The sequence below is a fragment of the Liolophura sinensis genome, chromosome 7 (genome assembly GCF_032854445.1).
Source record: "Liolophura sinensis isolate JHLJ2023 chromosome 7, CUHK_Ljap_v2, whole genome shotgun sequence".
Classification (NCBI taxonomy): domain Eukaryota; kingdom Metazoa; phylum Mollusca; class Polyplacophora; order Chitonida; family Chitonidae; genus Liolophura; species Liolophura sinensis.
The window spans coordinates 15,812,444-15,828,342 of NC_088301.1; the positions used below are offsets into that span (position 1 = coordinate 15,812,444).

Below are 15,899 nucleotides of genomic sequence, written 5' to 3' on the forward strand. Positions count from 1 at the left end.
CGGCCCGGTGCCAGAATAATGTCACCCGATGGGATATCGTGTCTGGCGTTGGCATGGCGTTCCAATGAGACAACTCTATAAAAATATCGGAATTCTGCCCGACCTGCTACAAGAAGACATCGTCCTGATATGCCCGAAACAATGTAACTGTGTATTGAAGATTCGGTTAAACTCCCAGTCAGATAAAAACATTCGACATGGCGCGGCATGGCGGTTATTGGTGAAATGAAGTTAGTTTTGACAGAAAGTTTGCTCAGGATGTCTGTATACACGTTATGTTTGATTCCTTTCCGAACTGAAGTGCATGTGTTAACCCGCGAGTTTGTTTTTTCACACGCGAATGACGGCTAAAGGTTCACCTTACTGTATGATAAATAATGCTCCATTTTTTTTATCTGTGTATCTACTGTATAAAACTTCAATTCTAACTGAGCATGCAAAATACAGATTACACTACTATTGTTCCTCCACATTTTCTATGATCTTGCAGTTATCTGTTGCTTATAAAGTTAATTGAGACCAGTTCGTTGAAATCTTCTTCAGTCGATATTTTCAACGAAACGTGCATGTTCCTTCCTACCGTGCAGGTCTAAACCGGCCACTCCGCACTTTGTTCACCGCTTCGTTGGCGTAATGGTTCGAGCGTCCGCCTCGAGGTTGGAAGAACCGGGATTAAACCCATGTCATGTCAGACTTAAAAATAGTGCTTGTTGCTGCCTCGCTTGTCGCTAAGCACTGAAATGTTTGAGCAAGGAAACAGGACTAGCTGGCCCGGTGTCAGTATAATGTTATTGAATGGGTGGGTTGTCAGGTCTGATGTCTTCGGCATAATTCGGTGGCGACAGCACTTTGACGGCATGGACTCGTCGTGCCACAAGAAAATATAGTATATGCGCACACACCTGACTGAAACAGTAAACCTCAAGCATATATACAAACATAATGCACTACATTTCAGTACTTTTTTTCTTAAAAATGAGCGATATGAGGAGATAGATATCGGGTGTAGACCGTTAGATTGTCCTATCTGATCAAGAATGAAGATCGTCAGTTTCTGTTAGCTAGTGTACTCAAATTCGCTGTGATAAGTCAGCTTTAATTGACTTTCGGCCTTAATGAGAAGAATCTTTTAAAGATATAATACAATCTCATGAACAGGGTATACTCAGCCTTTCGTGGACAAGATGTTGTCAGTTATAGGTTGTCATATCTGGTGTCGTGATATTCCACAGGATTTTAATAAGAAGAATCTATGAAGATACAATATATCTCATCAACAAACATTCAAAAAATTAAATTTTCCAGAAAGTCCATGGTTTGAGTGCTGCTAGAGTGCTGCACTCTGTTATTATAACATAATACTGTGTGATATTCAACGAAACATCCTGTTAGTCTCATAGAATCTTTTTATGCCGAATTCATGAAATATGTGAGTAATGTTCAACAGATTAATCTGCTCCTATAACAGAATACATTCCACCATCACTCAGACAACAGATTTTCTATTAAAATTAATTTTTTGAGTGAATAACCTTGGGTCACACTACAATCACAGATAATCTACACATGGTCTACGTCACAAATCAGCAGATTCGTGTTCAGTCTCTTAACACTGAAAACTTCGCAATCTACTTATAATGTTAGAATGATTCTAAAGTTTGAAAAATTTTAACCCGACCTGTGTTATAAAGTTTTTGATTTTTTTATTACCAATTTTAAACAGCAAGGTAATCACAGACGCGACTGATATTTTGTGAAACCTACAGGTTGTTATTTGGGCTATTCTAAAATAATAGCAGACGTTAGATTGGACTCGCGCTGACCGATTTCTTTTTGGCCAAAAGCCTGTCTGTAACATTTATATAGTTAGAAACACCAGCTAGAAGTGATTGTTTGAAAGCTTTAACACAGTGTTAGATACCAGTTAAGATGTATAAAGTCAAACAATACCTAGAACTGTTGACACCGCTTATACGTTTGCTGTTACGTCAAGCTATTGTCTGCGCAGCTGATTTTTTTTTCAAGAATCCACACTCGCAAGTTTGTGGTTTGAGTGGTGATGGTGACAACTTGTACCACCTGAGTGCGCCGTCGATTGGTGTACGCTAGAGCGGGATTCGAACACACGAACACAAGACTTTAAAACATTCCAATACTGAGCTATCCGGGAAGACCACATAACCTTCTTCTTTTAGACGACTTGAAACGTTTGTTTGAAATTCATTTTCTGACAGTTTCGTTCTTCGCCTTCATTTCAAATACACCAAACGTTCCCAGTGTGAGAAAAGGCAGAGTGGCGTCATCAATTCTTTTGAGCACAAATATGAACAGCAAAACAGAGATTGTAATACATTGAACTGGTGGGTCTAATTTGTGACATTCTGACTACGAACATTTTGGATATCTCGTGGCCTTGACATGTCAATGTGACAGAAATTGTGTAATCTACTATCAGGCTTCACCAGATTTTATGTAAACTTAGGTCAATTCAGATTTGCTTTCCAGCATAACTAATCATAGACCGAGTCACCGTCCATATTCTGACACACCCAGTGCACGCTCAAGTAGTAACCTACATAGAGCACAACGGACTTTGCTCCTATTGGTTAAAAGCTCAAACGCTGTTGCGCTAAAACTTCATGTTACACCGTCAGATCAACCATGCTGCATATTATTTTTAACTATGCAAATATTGCAGCTCAGCCGGAACGAAAAGGCATTTATTAACGCTAACTGTGACGTCTTTTTATTATTTGCTTGAAATTACACCGCGCGATTCTTTGAAAAAGAATCGATGGTTGTTACGTTACTACAAACACGTCTGAGTTGGAGAAATTACTCGCAGCAGTTGATTCTTGAAAAAGAATCGACGCGGCGTTCCGCGCCATGCCGTTTTCTCCGCAACATAGTTCTTGTCGTTTCTCCACTACATGGTGCTAGATTATGCCACAAAGTATGGTATAAAGTGTTAAATTTCTAACCCCAAAAAAGTGTCAAAGTGTTAACCTTCAAATGCCTTCCAAAATAAGAGGCTGTATTTCACCAGTACATGTGACCATTTACCAGGTATCACACTCTCGACTCTGCTCCGGTTTTTCTCTCTATGCGGTACTACTTAATTATATTATATAATGCGCTCCTCCAACATTATTACTGTTGTATACATACATAACAGTGTCAGTTTTAGGAGTGTATACACAAACCTCTGCTGTTCTTCCGCCTATGCATTTGTCGCCCCGATGTGATTGAAATATTGCCGTCATAATCATACATTCATTGAGGGTTTTGTGTGAGTGTATGCACTGATGTTCAAAGATGCGCCGATGAGAGTCCCTGTATTAATGATTTTATATTCAGATCGAATCTGTGCATGCGCATGCGCATGTGCCTGGAGATTGTGCATATTGTGAAAAGATAATGAAAGTATGGGATAGAAAAGTACGAGATGGTTATATATGTACCATTGTTTTCCATCCTCTCAGCCAAACGAATACGAGGTATTGATTTCTTTGTCTGATTGCAGTTCAACGACGTACTCAACAATTTTTCACCTACATGTAAATACATACATAGGCGAGGGAGGTCAGTTTTATGAGTGGAAGAAATTAACAGGCGTGCTTTCAAGATTCAAAACCATCAAGCTTTGGGAAGTTACAGGCGAACATTCCCACATGCGACGTACAGATATGCACATCACTTTGGTGAAAAAAGTGAGTGAGTGCTTGGGGTTTGACGTCGTACTCAACAATTTTTCAGTCATATGATGACGAAGGAATCCTTAGGTGAAAAGACGAATGGTCTTCAACTAACTGCACACACGGATCCACACGCACCCAAAACGGTTTATAGTCACCCCACAAACAGTCACACTTCCAAGATACAATTAAACCCCAAGCACTCACTCACTCACTCAATCACTCACTCAAAATAAAAGTTATAACGTTAAGTTATAACCCCGTTAAGTATAATGACTTACGTGCTATTTCACCAAGTTGTATTGCAAAAACTAAATAAATAAATAAATCGTGCTTTTTGTTTTAAATAGGAGACTTTAAATCCCCACTGTGTATATGAATGCAAGTTGTCACTGTCAGTAAGTAGGCTTTTAGTGGACCTGAATAATGAACAAAAGGAAAAGCCAAATCTATCGTGTATCTCCGGAAACGACGTAACATACCGGGAATTTCCGATCTTGTCAGATGCAATGAGATACCGGAATGAAAACAGTATGAAGAATGTTTTTCGGTTCATTGCACACATTCTTTTTATTTCACTGGGTGTTATGGGTTTCACTTATAGCAGAAAACGATGTCAGGCGTTTTGGCTTGTGCATATATAGAAATAAGAAATAAAACAAAAACTTCACTTGAAAGAGTTTGATCCAACAGCCCACTATGTTTCACATGAAGGCCGCAGGCTACGTGATGTCAACACGCATGAAGATCTCGTGCGATAGAGTGTACGTTTTGGGCCTATACATGATGACGCATGCAAAAACTATAATTACAAAACAAAATATCCTTGACGAAGAAGATTTTTAGTCAAGCGTGTCAAATGAACACAGTCATGAAATAGAGAGACGCTTAAAGCAGATAGACATGCAGGCTAGAAACACATGAGTAACCATCCGGGTCGTGATATCACTTATTACAGACTGAACTTAATTGATGCGAGAAGAGTCGGCTAACGTTCCAGGACTTTATTTCCTTACATATAGGACTGTTGGGCTGAATTACACATGCTGTCTGAACACGTTACTGATTGCAGCTGTGCTTTGTAATTGTCGCCCCCAAACATTTGGATTAAGACAGGATCTGACATAGACTGACACATCAAGATACAGATATACATATCGTAAGTACCAGTATAGTTGTTAGAACTGCCACGAGCATTCCATTTAAATGATATTTTCCGTCTGTTTTGTCGGTTTATTTGTTTCAGCATTGATTAAGGCATTTGTTTGGTGTTTTACGCCGTACTCACGAATATTTCACGACGGCGGCCAGCATTGTGGTGGGAGTAAGCTGGAGTTTCTGAAGTTATTTAACATAAACCACCTGCACTGACCCTGAACTATCGCTATTTCCTAACTATGAAAAGGTAATTTAATAGAATTTACAGCTTTATACCTCAAATATCTCCAGGAGAGAAACAATTTATGTGTATATAATGTATATTCTTGGACATATGCATATTCTACCACTACTTGCACTTGGGTTTGTGTGCCTCGATGGACATTTCACGGGACCTGTGATGTAGCCGACGTTTTGCTTGGGACATTAATTATATGTCTGCACATATTAGATGCGTTATAAGCACTGAGCACATCAGAATAAATTTTAATCAGAACAGAATTAAATTAATAAATTAAAACTCATTTATCTCCTTGACCGAATAAATGTTTTCTGTGGGTGTAAATATACCGTTATATTTTATTCAGAAATGCATGATAGATCTTCGGATAGTCATTTTCAAAAAGAAATTGTCCAGCAAAAACTGTAAACTCCTAGTCCAGACTGAAGCTCAAATTGTCAATACAATGTAATTTAAAGCGCCGTGCCAGATTTAGGTTGTGGTATATAGATGCATGTACGTATACACAGTGTGCAGAATCAATACTCTAACCTACGTGTACACTGTGATGGCTTCTCATAGGCGGATGTAGATGTAACTGGCTGACTAAACGTGGCTTGTGGGGGCGATGAGGTGCATGGGTACACTTTTTCATATTATTTATAAAACAAGTCTGCTAATTTTAAATGAAAATATGTTGTCTAAGTGATGTAGAATGTATTCTGTTATTATCACATGGATTACTGCGTCATATTCAACACAATATGTTAGTCTAGAAGAAGATTTCGTGATGAATTAAAAATTGTACAATATAAAGTTAACAGCATAAAGGGATGTCTTGCAATGACAGAAAAATATTATGCAATAACGGAACACATTCTAGCATCACTCAGACAACAGACTTTTTGATTTAAAAGATTTTTTTGAGTGTTATAAGCCGTGATACCATGAATGGTTAATACTAGATTAAATATCATTGATTAACTTGTCTCCCCCCCACCCCCCCTCTTCCCTCGCTTGGCTGATCTACCGTACCCCTGGGCTATTATATTATAAAACATAGAACGAACTAATAAAATACGTCTGTTGTAGGTTTGTATCCGACCCTGGGTATTATATACACAACAACCAGAAAACATGAGAAAGAAGAATTTAGCCCTGAAGGATGTAGTGCATACGCTCCAGAAAACTGTAACATGCATGACGAAGGGAAAAATCTATAACCGCTTAACTCTTAATTAACCGCTTAATTAAGCCCGGGGTCAAGAATATGAATAGATCCGTTAACTTTATTGGCCATACAAACATCATCTTAGTTTTCATGAGTCCTCCAGCATGAAATACTTGTGAGAAGAACGAAAAATACCATAGCAGTTTTGATAACAAGCTACAAAAGCGACAAATTTGTAGGCCTATATAAAACCCGTTATATGTGCAATTGTTTTCTTAAGGAAAAAAAGAAATATTAAGGTTTATTAAATATTGAGTGGGTGGATGGTGAGGGGGTGGGGTGTTGTGGTGACTGTATACAAGACACAATAAAAACGATTCTCTCCGACAAAAAAGCACAGGTACAGATCCAAATGTGCTATAAAACAGATGTGAAGATGACCACATTTTATTGACCTTGACATTATCAATTACTGATAATTACACGTGAGGTTAATGACGTTCTTCAATGTTTCATGGCTATCTTTTGTTTAATTAAAGTATTATTCTTTTGTTTATATGAAGAAAAACAAACAAACAAACAAATACAAACACTATAGCTGAGGTGGACTGACAAAGGCTGGATTTCTCCACTTACATGTGAAAACTTTAAATTCCATCTAACTCACTGTGGCCTCTCCTTTAGCTTTATTCTCCGCGTTATAGCCTTTTATATCATCCATATTATTCGAATTTATCAGATTGCTGACCCCAAAGCAGTGAGTGTGTAGTTAAAACGAGGACACTGTCCTTATCCTGAAGGGTAGGCCTACAGGTATATACATGAACAGGTAAAATCATCGAACTCAAATCATGAACGATAGCCATCTATAACAGAAGTATTCATTACACTGGAAGAAATCGTGCGTCTCATTTTTTTTTTCGCCGATTTGGACATTCTAGTGATCTCAATCTAATCAGATTTGACCACAAATGTCGGTTAGCGATGTTTCACGCTGAATATCCCGTGATGTCATGTGAAGAGAACAATGAGGCACTTGTGTACTTGTGGCTTTTGTGAGATACTTTGTATAGTGGTTCTGTCGAGGAAAACATTCCTCGCATGATCACCGTGTTAAACATGCAAAGTGAAAAGAACGTATTAACTGTTATCAACTGTTGTCCAATACACAACAAAATGATGATGGAATGGTTAAGAATCAGTGGAAGCTATACATGCAATTACGATAATATATATCTCGCTAAGGAGTTGGATCGATTAATGACGTATATCCACATAACTGAGGTACCTCGTGAAAAAAAACAAAAAACAAAAGACGTGGTCCAGGCTATACAAACACCAAAAAATACGCCTGATTGCTATTTGTAAGTTTTGGCTTTCATTTAATTATTTGATTGGTGTTTTACGCCGTACTCAAGGATATTTTTCGCTTTTAACTTGGTGAACTATTTGGCTCGCTTTCAATACCGACATTTCGGTTATACCACAACACAAAATGCAAAAAGGTATACGCCTCTGAGTGTAAAATGTCTTACTGTGGAAGGGTTGCTAAGTCCTAATAACCACCGATTGAACATTTTCCAGGCTGTTGCTGATTATATAATATCTACAGGGAGATTATAATGTTTCGTAATGATCTGAATAATTAAGTCTTATGTGTAAATCTCTCAGTTTTGGTGTAAATCAGTCCCGCTTAGGGCTGGCACACGCCAACCTTTTTAATAATGTTAAAAAAAGATATACGCTTTTTAAACTTTATGTGAGATAGATTAGATGAAATGTTGCGTCAAATATACACAAGTGGGATATTGCACCTGTCTGTATTACAGAAGAATAAGCCCATTTTATTCCACCATGCAATATCAGGTTTTGTAAGGGTAAATCAGTCGCTTTTTTTATTGACCTTACCAAGTTCACATTTCTTTCATGTACAGGTTTATCTAACTGTTGCGTTCAGTATGTCCTTATATATAAGTAATTTGAGTTAGTTTTCCGCTTATCATAAATTTCTGTTACACTTTTTTTGAAAAACCTTGGAAAACGATCATCATCTAAACTAACATTGTAATGAATATTATTCTTAAAGAGCGACATTTCTCACGGAAAACATTCTCAACTTTTACCTGGGAAGGTTGGTAAAAGTGTGGTTAATAGATGTTTGAAATTCTAGGTTTCTCTCCAGAAAATGTGACAAATGTTATTATCTATAGGTCAATAATATAAAGACTACAGCGCGTAGAATGAAACGAAAGTGTGCAAGTTTGGAAATAGTCACATGTGACAGGCGAAATCTGGCGTCTTGTTTTGCAGTTTATTCCATTTGGCGCCACTTCTCGAGACTAAAATTACTAAAACTGCTGCGTTACCATTACATATATCATGCTGCTCTGCAATTGTTATCATCACATATATCATGTTGCTCTGCATGTGTTATCATCGTATATATCATGCGGCGCTGCATGTGTTATCATCACATATATCGTGCTGCTCTGTTACTCTGCATGTGTTATCATCACATATATCATGCTGCTCTGCATGTGTTATCATCACATATATCATGCTGCTCTGCATGTGTTATCATCACATATATCATGCTGCTCTTCATATTTTTTCTTTTTTTGCTGTAATCTTTTATAATACTTGTTATATTACATAAAACACAACAATCGTCTTCCCTACACAAAGAACTGGCCAGAATGCAGTACATAGGATACCGTTTGCTTCTTACAGGCATAAATCCGTTAAAGATAGGTTTGCAGACAAAACTTTCCAGGATTTTGTTATAAGAGATACATGTAGAGACATAAGGCTGTGCTTATGTGGGTCGGCCCTGTGACGTGGTGTGGACATTGTTTGCCGCAGATGGCATTTGAATACCCTTTACCTTCCACCCTGAATTTCCATTAGAGTTTAAACAGTATGCCCACTATCTGGTTAATTTCTGTTAAAAAATTGTTGGGCTCCTATTGATTTTTGGAATGATTTTTACAAAGCGATTTGGAATATAAATTCAAACAAAATGTTTCTGTTATTTCTGAATTATAGTGGTCTTACATCACCTAAGCTTCTTGGTTTGACCTAATCAAATTGAATTCCAAAGTTCATTCAGATACTGAATTTTAATTTGCTTTCGCATAGACTATGATAAAATGTGGTGTTAAAAACCAATGAAAAAGAGATGAAAATACCGCATGCAATCTAGGTAATGCAAGCCTTATCCTCGTGTATAATGAAACCATAGGGCAATGGTGCCATGCGTTATCCTATATGCTGGCTTTTGCATGTTTTGTTAAAAATAAATGTAAAAAACATAAATAATACACGACAAATTAAACAACAATAAAAAAACAGCGTGGCTTAACTAAGAATTTTTTTTTTGTCGAGTCACGGTTTGTACCCTGGGGGACGGAGACAGGTCTATACACGCGGGGCTAGACACGACATTACAGATTGCACTTATATTTAAAGAAGTCATATGAGAGATACACACGCATATATGTTTATACTCTTGATTTTCCCTCTGTTCACTCGAGCTACAAGCATGTACTTATGTACTTAAAAACATTCACGCTATGAAGCGCATGGTGGCATGTAAAGGTAATATAACATGTTCCTCCATACGTTAGCTTGTGGCATATGACACAGCCCACCGTATGCAGTTGATTAGCCAGGGTGTCACAATCTTTCAGTCCTACGTAATATGAGACTGTAGAGGTGTGCACCTCAAAATCACTTGAATTTGAGCCGTGGCAGAACAGAGTGATATCTCATCCCTAACTATGATGAATCGTAGACCAATAGTTCCTTCGTTGAAGGCATTACTAACATCTTAACATTTTCGTCGATCTAACGAATTAATCCTTAACCAGGAATGGATTTATTCCACTAGATTGACAATCATTACGGAACCGAGATAACGGAAGCGTTTTTGAATGGAGTGCACAAAATAGGCAAAGTATATTCTCGGTGAGGAGTCCCATCATGCACTGCATGTCCACTCACGCATTTCAAATCTGAACACACTGACTTTTGATTGGTTAGTTCCTTTAACTTTTTTATTTGACAGGAGTAACAGAATATGTTTCCTTTCCTATATAGATTGGAATTATCAATAATCATTAGAGTAATATCTTAGATTATTTACAGCTCAGTGACATGCTAATGATAATTATAACTGGTAAGGTTAATTCAACTATATTCGAAATTATCAGGTATACTTTCTTTGCTCGATAACATACTTTGGTGCCGCTCATCCTTATTAAGGGAAAGTTATTCAGTTACTCAGCGCCCCTCCAAAAAATTGTCCCTAAATGCTATTTTCTTTAAATATTTTAACTGTTGAAAATAATAAATGGTACTCTTATATTGATTAGAACTGCAATTGTAACATCAGGTCTTCAGTATGAATGTATTCAAGTTTATTAATTTCATAGCTACCATATATACTACCGTATATAATTTTATTTCGCAAAGCAACAAAAAAAATGGATGTGGTATGCAGATGAATAAATAGGTCATTCATAAATATTGAGAGAACACTGACTTCATGAATACATTAATTAGTCGCGGTTTTATTACCTCCCTTGCATATCACTATAATATGCTTATATGATCATATATGGCACTCTTTTCAGGACAGAATGGCGTCCTATTTTTCCAGTGTTGCCCTCCTTGTCTTGCTGGCAGCGGTGCTGCCTTGTGTCCACGCTTTCCCTTCCGGGGCTCCAGCCACAGCCTGCGAGTCATTGACTCCCGGACACAGGGGTCAGTTGCCGCAAACAAGTGCTCCACCATTTGCTGTGAGACTCGAGAAAAACACATACTCGCCCAACGAGCAGATAGCAGGTATATTATACATGTATATTAAAGCTACTGATGATATATAACAGAGGTGAATCTACTATCAGAGAGTAAAATATAACTGAGATGAAATTTTCACCAGATACAGCCTTTATGATAAAACAGTGTGGCCTTTTTTCTAGTGTTTTTAAGATAAAGCTAAATATACTCACAAAAAAAAAATCAACGAAAGTTTGTTCGCACGTAACTAAAAAAAAAGCCAGGTAAAACATGTGATAACTGTGTCGTTTTCCCTCAGTGACTCTCTACTCCGCTTGTAACAACGAGATATTCCAGGGATTCATGGTTCAAGTCCGTGCCGTTGGATCCACTGCACCGGTGGGTTTCTTCACGAACGCCCCACAGACAAGAAATGTGCCTGGTTGCGGATCATTTAATCAGGTCGGTGAACAAATATTACGTGATAAGCTTAAATGTGTGAGCATATTTAGTGGAGAAAGTAAACATGACTGATCAATAATTTTGATTTATTTTTACTGGTGTTTTACGCCGGACTCCAAAAAATTTCACTTATACGACGGCGACCAGCATTATGATGGGAGGAAACCGCGCAGAGCCCGGGGGAACCCACGACCATCCGAGGGTTGCTGACAGACCTTCCCACATGCGGCCGGAGAGGTAGCCTGCATGAGCCGGACTTGAACTTACAGCGACCGCATTGGCGAGAGGCTCCTGGGTGATTACGCTGCGCTAGCGCCCTAAACAACTAAGCCACGGAGGCCCCTTTTACGTCTTTGAGATTTGTTTTCTACGATACGATTTTCACGCTTCGTTGCGTATGTGTACATGCACATGTGCATGTTTGTAAACGGCTACTAGACAGCAGTTAATCGTGTTAATAATTGTATAACGAATGAGGCTTGCATTAGGGGCTTGTATTATAGTCTATTTCGTTCGCCTGTATTCAGCTGTCTGTAAATTAACTGTCTGACTTAAGTCAGTGACACATGACAACACAAGCTGTGCAGGTGAATATGTGGGATGTTCATATTCTTGCAAGGTAAATTAAGCCAGGACACTTTTTGTAATTCATAATGTTAAAGCCCACAAGCTCGGTTTCGAAGACAAGAACCCATCCCCTTGGGCGACGTCAGAATTATTCAAAACGTAACAGCTTCGCGTCTCGTGGCTTATCATTTTCACCTCTCGCGAGGAAAATATTGAGGATATTCAACCTTCACTGTACAATGTCCTCTATGTATTCTTCTCTAATTTTGCTTAAGCCATTGTGCTAGAGGGCATGTAAGATTTAAGATTGAAGGTAAGAATGAAATCCTTAGGTAAATTTTAACGACATAATTTCTCATATTGCGTACCCACGGCTTTACCTGTTTTAATGGATTGCATGTTAAATGTGGTCACAACAACATTCTGAGCAACTATAGACCATTTAGTGTCATAAATTGCAACTAACATAATCTTGAATTAATAGAATATGTGGGTTATATTTTAATAAACTGCTGCAATAGCATAATACATTCTAACATCACGCAGACAACAGACTTTCTTTTAAATTTAACAGATTCATTTTTGAGTGTAGGCATATACATAAACATTTAGATTGAAACCTAACTGTGGTAAATTGACAAGTGGCCGGATATCACCGGTAATACGTGTAACCATTTGTCAAGTAGGCCTATCACATGCAATGTCGAAACTGTTGTACGTCTTTTATTACATTATTTCAATTACATGAACATCCTCATTGTTACAGGCAATGACACATACAGGGTCCAGCGAGAAAACGGAAGTTGCCCTGCAGTGGATATACATAAACATTTAGATTGAAACCTAACTGTGGTAAATTGACAAGTGGCCGGATATCACCGGTAATACGTGTAACCATTTGTCAAGTAGGCCTATCACATGCAATGTCGAAACTGTTGTACGTCTTTTATTACATTATTTCAATTACATGAACATCCTCATTGTTACAGGCAATGACACATACAGGGTCCAGCGAGAAAACGGAAGTTGCCCTGCAGTGGATAGCTCCTGATCAGTCCGTCGGTGATGTCGTCGTTTTGTAAGTATTATTAAAAGCTGCTGATCTAATCATGGTTATGCAAGACGTGCATGGGTTCCATCCCAGTCTTGGACAAGGGATTTTTGCGATTATCCTGACCCCCAATATTCTTTAGTCATTGGTGTTAAAGAGAGGTCAACATGCGCTGCCTGTTGGGGCCTTCTTTCTGTTTTTCCTTTGAATATTATTTGCCTTCTACCAATATATGTGATGCACATTGCACTGGCTTTGGGTGAAATCTGAGAAAATACATCAGGTTACCTGCCAAAAGCTGGCGGTTTATTCTGGGAAATATTGTTGAATACAGCCCTGAACAACACCAAGACAGTTGTAAAAGTCATGACCCCCACACTACCGATACCGAATGTCAAAAGCATTTTAAAAGAGTTCAAAGCATAGCATAAAGCCCTTTCTGATAATTTAACGTGCGAACTTTTGTTGCAGGAAACCTATAGACATTCTTCTCCATTATATTTAATTTTTAGCGCAACTTTTCTGAGGAACTACCAAACGTTCTGGGTAATGGTTGCCTCCGCCGTCATTAGAGATGCTTCCAGACCGTCTGGGGGACCCAGTGTGAGCAGTGAATATCCCACAAGAACTGTTTGCCAGACTGCAATTCCTCCTCCGCAACCAACTAGACCACCGACACGAACAACAACAACAACAACAGCAACCACCACCACCACCACCACAACAACAACTCCAGCCCCTACACCGCGAAGAATCTTTACGCCGCCGTTGCCACCTGTCACTACGGTGAGACCACAGAAGGAGGGAACAACCACTCTGCCGACTGTGAGTAAAGAAGCAAACTTCCCCGGCAACAGGACTGTACAATCTAGCACCGTAAGTGTCTTGTCTCAGCGACCGGTGATACTTATTGTATGCTGCGTTATTTTCTCGTTTGGTACATTGTCATAAATCAGAGTGATGGTATCCATATTGGTACTAGGTATAATGCCGATTCGCTCATTTTGCCAGTAAAAAGAAAGGTCAGTTTCTCCCTGAATCCACTCTATGTTTACTATATGCCGGGAAATTATTTCCTATTTTTCCTTACTCAAATTTTGTTCGTGATACAATTTATGCATTGCCATTTTTGCCACAAATAGTATAGTGAGTTTTGCCTACATACAAATCAAACCATTTTGCTCACACTGAAAAATAAATCTTTAAAATAAAGTCTGTGGTGATGCTGGAAAGTATTGTTGTTATTATAAAATGATTATATGTAATATTCAACATAATATCCTTTCAAAAGAATCTTTATATTTAAGTAATACCATAGTTCTGCTGTAGGCTATTTAACACTATGATCTGGTCCAGAAGATGAACACATTCTAGCATCACTTTTTATATCACAACAGATATTTTCTGAGTGTACAGAATTACACCACTTTGTGTTCATAGGAAGTTTCCTTATCGTTTTTATTGTTTTTTGTATGTTCTTTAGATTTTATTCTGTAGTTGTTCTTTAGTTGTTATAAGTATATAAGTTAACAATATATATGCCTACATCTTCTTTGGTGTTTATTGTACCCCCATAATTATACTTTAACTAAGGTTATGAGGCTATATGCCACTCAAGGCTACTTATCTTATGTCTATAAACATATTACATTATGCCTATGTTATTTCGACCCGACGGAGGGGTCATTCAAGAACGACAATTATTTCACAAGAACTGTTCACCAGACCACCAGGCCCGGACCCACCATTTCCCCTCCGCAACCAACTCGACCACCGGCACCAACAACAACAACTACCACAACAGCAGCAACAACAACAACTACCGCTCCTACACCACAAAGAACACCGGAACTAACACCGACCACGACGGTGAGAGCAAGGAGTGAGGCAATAACCAGTTCGCCGACAGTGCGTCAAGGTCCGAACGTTCACGGCAATATACAATCTGGCATTGTAAGTCTGTTGTCGAACTGTCCGTTGATGCTTACTGTATGCTTGTGTGGCATTGTTTTGTCGCTCGGTCTATTTTCTTAAATCTTTCTCTTTTTTATTGATTTTTTTCCTGTAAAGTTTATAATATACCTACATGTACATCTCCTATGATATTTCTTACACGCGTATTGTTTTTTTTAGAATTTCGCCTTTGCCAAGGTATACCTGTTTGCTGTTTTTACATATTACATTTCCTATTACGTTGTGATATTTTTGTCTTCAGAGATGTTATAAAGGTTTGAGATACATATACTTTTGCAACAGTTTCGGCAGTATATTTTAATATAACGTGGGTCTGTTTTGCACGGTAATGTCGTATTGTACATTTTTTTCACCGATTATATGGTGATAAAAACCGGTGCATGTACGTTTGTGTCTTGTTTAGATCGGAGATGTATAAGCTTACGGCTGTCTTGTTTTTCAAGCTTATTACTTTTAGAGATTTTCACGAACACGTTTAAAGGAACATCTTCTCTTCTGTTTGTTTCTATTCAAAGATATGGTAAAATTTCTATTGTCATCCTAATGAGAAATAAACAAGACGACATCCAAACATTGCATGCTGGTGTTTTGTCACTTTATTTTCGTGCATACGTATATATCAGATTTATTCCGGGTATATCGGAGAATATAATACAAAATCAAGGCCATAATGCCTTGCGGTTATCATGAAGGTTATCATGCAAGAGTCGAATTCGATCGTGCTGCTTCATTAGTCAGTGGCTAAACTGTTCTGCAGTTTTAACACCCTATCACACTGCATCAAGAACGGGCACTGAACTTCGCTTTGTTTCCAGAGTTCAA

The 15,899-nt window shown here is 38.2% G+C and overlaps 1 protein-coding gene across 1 annotated transcript; it reads left to right on the forward strand.

The window, feature by feature from the left end:
• The first annotated feature begins 4,689 nt into the window (after positions 1 to 4,689).
• LOC135469739 (putative defense protein 3) lies at positions 4,690 to 15,653 on the forward strand. Its single transcript, XM_064748311.1, has 5 exons — positions 4,690 to 4,854; positions 10,879 to 11,089; positions 11,343 to 11,485; positions 13,042 to 13,130; positions 13,616 to 15,653. Exons 2-5 carry the CDS (start codon positions 10,885 to 10,887, stop codon positions 14,052 to 14,054), a joined length of 876 nt encoding a protein of 291 aa, XP_064604381.1. The 5' UTR covers positions 4,690 to 4,854; positions 10,879 to 10,884; the 3' UTR covers positions 14,055 to 15,653.
• Positions 15,654 to 15,899: the final 246 nt, after the last annotated feature.

What these genes read in the sequence shown, in the direction of transcription:
- LOC135469739 (XM_064748311.1), top strand. Translation starts at nt 10,885, where the DNA reads ATGGCGTCCTATTTTTCCAGTGTTGCCCTCCTTGTCTTGCTGGCAGCG. An exon ending in GCCCAACGAGCAGATAGCAG is followed by an intron (nt 11,090 to 11,342) that starts GTATATTATACA and finishes GTTTTCCCTCAG; the next exon opens with TGACTCTCTACTCCGCTTGT. An exon ending in GTCGGTGATGTCGTCGTTTT is followed by an intron (nt 13,131 to 13,615) that starts GTAAGTATTATT and finishes TTTAATTTTTAG; the next exon opens with CGCAACTTTTCTGAGGAACT.